Here is a 6000-nt window from a genome sequence, read left to right on the forward strand (position 1 = left end):
TCTCCCATTTGTTTTTTTAAAATATTTATTTTTTAGTTTTAGGTCTACACTATATCTTTATTTTATTTTTATGTGGTGTTGAGGATTGAACCCAGCACCCTGTGCATGCCAGGTGAGCACACTACTGCTTGAGCCACATCCCCAGCCCTCCCATTTGGTTTTTATAAATAATTCTGCTTCAAACACTGGCATACAACTATCCACTTAAGTCTCTGTTTTCATTTATTTTGGATACACACACACACACACACACACACACACACACAGAGAGACACAACCAAGGAGGGCAATTTCTGAGTCACATACAGTAAGTTTTAATTTTATCAGGATCTGCCAAATTATTTTCCAGAGCTATTGACTCATTTTACATTCTCTGCCAGCAATATATTAGGGTTCCAGTTTCTCTCCATCCTTGCCAATACTTATTTTCTTTCATTTTTTATACCCTTTATAGTTGGTGTGAAATGGTATTCATTGTAGTTTTGGTTTGGTTTTTCCCTAGTCACTAATGATGTTGAAAATATTTTCATTTGCTTATTTGCAATTTGTTTAATTTTCTTTGGAGAAATGTCTATTATAATCACTTAAATGGGGTTCTCTTTTTTGTCATTAAGTTTGTAGTTCTTTATATATTCTTAAACTCTTATCATATTTATACTTTGCAGATGTTTTCTCCCAGTCTGCAAGTTGTCTTTTGATTACTTTATGACTTCTAAATCTTAACCATCTCAGTGAGGCCTTTTTGATCTCCTAATGTTGTTTCTATCTCCTGCTCCCTACACACACACACATTCCCTATTCCTGCTTTCTTGGCCCCTTTCTCTTGCTCTCAAATCTTTTCTTTCTTTTTCTCCAGGGACATTCATAATACATATATTGATTTTTGTGATATTGTCCCTTAGGCTGTCTTTTTTTTTTTCCCCATTCCTTAAATTGGTGATTTCAAATGCCTTGTGTTCAAGTCTACTGTTTCTTCATTGAGTCCATTTAAGTCTGTTGTTGAGTCCCTCTAATGAATTTATCAGTTCAATTATTGTATTTTTCAACTCCAGAATTTCAGTTTAATTCTTTTTTATAGTTTCTTTCTCTTTGCTGAAATTTTATTTTGTTCTTAAATCATTTTCCTGGTGTTATTTCATTGTATATGTGTTTTCTTATAATTCACTGAGTTTGGGCATCTTTATGACAAACTTTAAATTCTTCAGGTTTCTTTGGACTCAATTTTTGGAGTGTTGTTTTGTTCCTTTGAATGGGTCATGTTTCTGGCTTCTTTGTATGTCCTGTAATTTTTTGCTAGGAGGTGGACACTTTCATAAACAACTACCTCCCAGTCTTTGCAAACTGGCTTTGTGAGAGGGAAGGCCATAACCAACCATCTTAGCTAGGTGCCCTCCAGGACCTCTCAAACTTTCTGATACATTGTTTCTGGCATCTTCCACACAGCACTCTAATATAGTGCTCACCTCTGTTTTAAATTCCTTTTAAATGTGGTGCTGGTCCTGTGAGTACTTTCAGTAAAGTGAGAGGATAACCAGTTTTCGGGGGCAGCCCCCAGACAAGAAAGAATATTGGACAACTGATTCATTCTTTTGTTTCTGTCCTGAGAGAAGAGCCACAGTATGAGGGATTTCTCCCTGGTTGTCCCACTATGCCATATAGAGGTGCATGAATGTAAGCACTGAATACTGCAAAACTTCTTATAGCTTTTCCTGGGATCTCTTCTTGGTTTTATAGTGATTCTTGGGTTTATAGTGATTTTTAGAGTTCTGTGGCTCTCAGCTAGTCTCTATAGAGTTCTCACAGAAGTGATCTGGTTCTATATATTGTTTATTTTGTCTTTGTGGGATAAGGACAGCTTGTAGCTTCCTAATCTACCATTTTGCTAATGTTACTATGGCTATTGTTGTTTTAAAAAATGTGTTCTCATAGGTATATCCCCTCTCCTTCCTCAATGTAACATTTTAGGGAATACCACCTTGAAACAAAGTAAAATGCAAGGAACAAGAACCTGTCTTCGGTGCTGCTTGCAGGGATACAAAAAAAAATCAATCATTCACGTAATGGTTCAGCTTTTATTTTCTCTTAACTTGGCAAGGAAGTGAAACATTGCCTTGCCTTCCCTAAATCTTAAGGGCAAATCTAGTTCTATTGTGCCCCTTTAACTTCTAGGAGAACATATATTATTACTAGGGCATGCTGGTTAAACCTTTGGAGATTTAATAATATGTGCCAATTACCAACTTACTTTTCTAATATAACATAACATTCATAATATATCATTCCTACCGGATGAGGCTTTACAGGTCTATGTTTCTTCATTTTTGAAAGATTGACTACTTAAATGAATGTATAAAAGAAAATTAAGAACTGTGAAATTTGTTCTTTTGTGCTTAGTCTTCACGAAGAAGTATAAGATGCTGTTTCTTTACATAGCCTCATTGATTTTCCTGGAGTTAGCTGGAGATAACTTGGTTTCAAAATGTTGATTTTTCTGGAGATAGAAAAAAATGGAAACAGGGCTGGGGCTGGAGCTCAGTGGCGGGGTGCTTGCCTAGCATGTGTGAGGCACTGGGTTTCATCCTTAGCACCACGTAAAAATAAAATAAAAGCATGCTGTTCATCTACACCTACAAAAAAACATTTTAAAAAAAGAAAAAAAAAAGGAAACATAGAAACTGAGATCTAGAATTAAGTACACTAATTATTGCCTTTTGCAACTTTTTTTTAGTTCACAGTAACCACTTTATGTCATGTTAGCCTAATAGAAGGATCAGGGCAAGGCTGCACATTCTTGAAATTCTGTCCCCATTAATTTTCACTTCCCCAGAGGAATATTGAATAAAATAATCACACTTCAATAATATTTAGCAACTAGCTAGAATTGTTTCCTCAGATTATAGAATCAACCGAAAGCAGGTTGAATTAAATAAGGTTGGGTTTACTTTAATGTTGCACTTTACAGCATCATCATACATACATATACGGTATTACTTATCAACCATATCACCCATAAAGGTTTGTCTAATGCAAGTGAGGTGAAATGAAGGAGAGTGTTTCAAGTCTTGGCTTTGAAAATGTTGTGTTAATTGTTAACTTTTGCTGAGTCTGTACATTAAAGAAGGTAACAATCTCAGCATGTTAAGATCATAACTGTTAGATTAGTGCTTGGAGGCAGTAGCTGTGCTGATGTGAGGCATTAATGGCTGAATGAGTTCAATCAGATATGCCACCTCCAGTATCTTTGTGTAATGATATTTACTAGATTTCAAATGGACTGCTGAGAACTATGAAATATAATCTTATGTATTATCTTTGTCTTAAAAAAATAGACAATGAAATTGTTCTCTTGCTGGCATATATTTTATTAACCTTTGTGGAGTCAACTTAAGGAACATATATTCTGATAGAGTTGAAACCTTTTGTTAAAGTGGAGTTTTATTAAGTGCATTTGTGAGTTCTAGGAATTGTGGGGTTGAGTAAAGTAGGTATGTTTAAAAAGGAAAACACTCAGAATAATATTACAGCATATTCTAAAGATAGCTAGATAGAAAAGGTGCAGTGTAAATTATGTGCAACTAAATTATTTTTTTCTTTGTTTTCCTTCATTACAGAGCCTGGAGAAAATTCTTGTGGAATTCGATCACAAGGAGTTGTTTGATTTCTATAACAAGGTCTGTGTTTTAAAAATAATTTTCTGATATATAAGGGTTTTCCTAATTTTTCCTTCATTTTTATGAATTATTTATTTTAAATGTCTATCACAGAGCTAACTTCTTTAAATTTTCCTTCTGAACATCTTATGTTTCACAGTAGGAAGCATAGGCAAGATGAAGAGAATCTGAAAAACTAAATCATGAAGAAAATGAAAATGGTTTTAATTAAAGCAATAGCATTGTTGCTTTAATGTAAAGCATTAAGCATTGCACAATGTGAGACCCCTAGACACTGACATTTTAATATAGACCATGTGAAATACTTTGTTTTCTTGGTCCAAGAGTAAAGGAAAACATGGAAAGGAAGATGCCAGGTCTGTGATTTATCTTTGAGTATATTTTATGTTTCTTTGAAAGAACTGATTTTGCAATCCAGGAAAATGCACTCCCCCTATATGCCCCAACTTAAAAATCTTATCATGTAGTGATATTTAAAATGAAACAGCTGGAGATATTTAAAACAGTAGTATTTACAAGTCCCCCCCCCCTTTTTTTTTTACAAATTTGAAAACTTAAATAGCAAGCATAAATTCTAATATGTTAACATAAAAAGAAAAATATTCTAAGTGCTATTTTTATTTCTATGTGAATGAGTTTGGTATACAAAGTTGCTGGTGCCATTCTTTCCCTTTTATTTGCATGTTTCTAAACAACACTTCATATGAATTTCTCTTCCTTCACCAACTTTCTATATTTTTTTCTTTTTTCTTTGTAAATAGCTAGAGACCATACAAGCACAGCTGGATTCTCTTACATGATGTTTGTGAAGACTGGTTTCTTCATCATACTCCCACCACCTCATTATTTTGCATTGAAGAAAGATTGCCTGGATGTATTTTTTGGAGGATTCAGTGACTTACTTTCTATAAATTATACAGCTTATCACTTCTTAGACAAATAACAGCCAAAGGAGATCACTGTTAGGAGTTCAGAGGTTCTAATATACTTTCTCTAGTTCTGTGAGCCAATAGCAGTTGTTAAAAAACACTTTTACTTCAGAGAAATCAAAAGTGAATACCATATTATTTTTACTGTCATATTGTTGCTTCACCTCTTTATTTTTTACATGCTCGATTATCTCTTTCTGTATCAAGAAGAGACCATAGATAGATAGTATAATGGGTACCCTAACAGAATGTAGATCTTTTTATTACGTTAATAAAATTAAGAAACAACCACATGCAAAGACATTATGTCATTTTTCCTATGATGAATGTATTTTGATTGAGAAATAATATCAGAAATAAATTTAAAATGGAGCTAGCAGTATTATGTGAGTTAATTCCAATGTGAGCTTCTCTGTCTGCTTCTGAGTTTAATGATTTAATAATAGTCCCAGGTTTGTGTGCTTTTCTTTGTACTGCAGATTAATAATGATTTATTTCATAGTGTGGGAGATAGATTTGGATAATGAATAAAAACAATTGTAATGAGTACTAAATGGGCATTCTTAAAATTTCAAATCAGATACATTTTGTATTCTCTTTCTATGACTATGTTATTTGGTTTCAATCAATAAAATTTTTATGTTTTGAGATTATTTGAACTGGAGTGTACAGTATTTTTATTTTATAGTATATTTGATGACACAAATGTGACTTTGATTGCCTGTCAAAAAATCAGTTGTATTTTTTATGAATGAAAATATCTATCTTGTATATTTTTCAAGGAGAGAAATAGGGAGAGAGAGGTTCAAATATGACTTTTTCACATGAGGAAATTTGGTTTCAGAAATGTCCTAAGGCTTAAAAAAATTACAATTAAAGCACATTTGTCATAGGTAGTATCTGAGTAATACCAGCATTAAAATGTCTTTCAAATAAATGTTCAGTATATGGAATTTATGCCCACATGCATTTATAAATGTTTTCCAATGTTGTTGCTTAACAAATTGAAAGTTTATTTCAGAAGCAAATATAATAATCATCATTCATAATTGATTGATTTTACAGGTTTATAAAACTCCAACTTTTATTTTTAATATATCAATAGGTGTATTTGTAATGGAATTGGGATTTTGTTTTGTTTTTGAGACAGGATTTCACTGTGTTGCCCAGCCTGGCTGTGGACTCCTGGATTTCCTGCTTCAGCCTCCCAAAGAGCTGGAACTACAGGCGTGTGCCACCACACACACAGCTTTCTCTTACTTTGGTGTGCTCTATTTTGATAGTTCCCAGATGTAATTACCTGAGGTCTCAGCAATACTGTAAATATTTTGGTAAATATTCTTTTAGACTTATTTTCTTGAACATATAAACATGCATAATCCCAAGATGAATATAGATAG

At 33.2% G+C, this 6000-nt stretch overlaps 1 protein-coding gene across 1 annotated transcript in view; it reads left to right on the top strand.

Annotated features, from left to right (window-relative positions):
• Commd10 (COMM domain containing 10) overlaps nt 1–5259 on the top strand; it is a 205820-nt gene extending 200561 nt beyond the window's left edge. The window contains exons 6-7 of the mRNA XM_027941158.2: nt 3612–3671; nt 4433–5259. Coding sequence (XP_027796959.1) covers nt 3612–3671; nt 4433–4471 — 99 coding nt within the window. The 3' untranslated portion in view covers nt 4472–5259. The remainder of the gene's footprint in view (nt 1–3611; nt 3672–4432) is intronic.
• The last annotated feature ends 741 nt before the right edge of the window (nt 5260–6000 follow it).

This window comes from Marmota flaviventris, chromosome 5 (assembly GCF_047511675.1).
Source record: "Marmota flaviventris isolate mMarFla1 chromosome 5, mMarFla1.hap1, whole genome shotgun sequence".
In the NCBI taxonomy this organism is placed as follows: domain Eukaryota; kingdom Metazoa; phylum Chordata; class Mammalia; order Rodentia; family Sciuridae; genus Marmota; species Marmota flaviventris.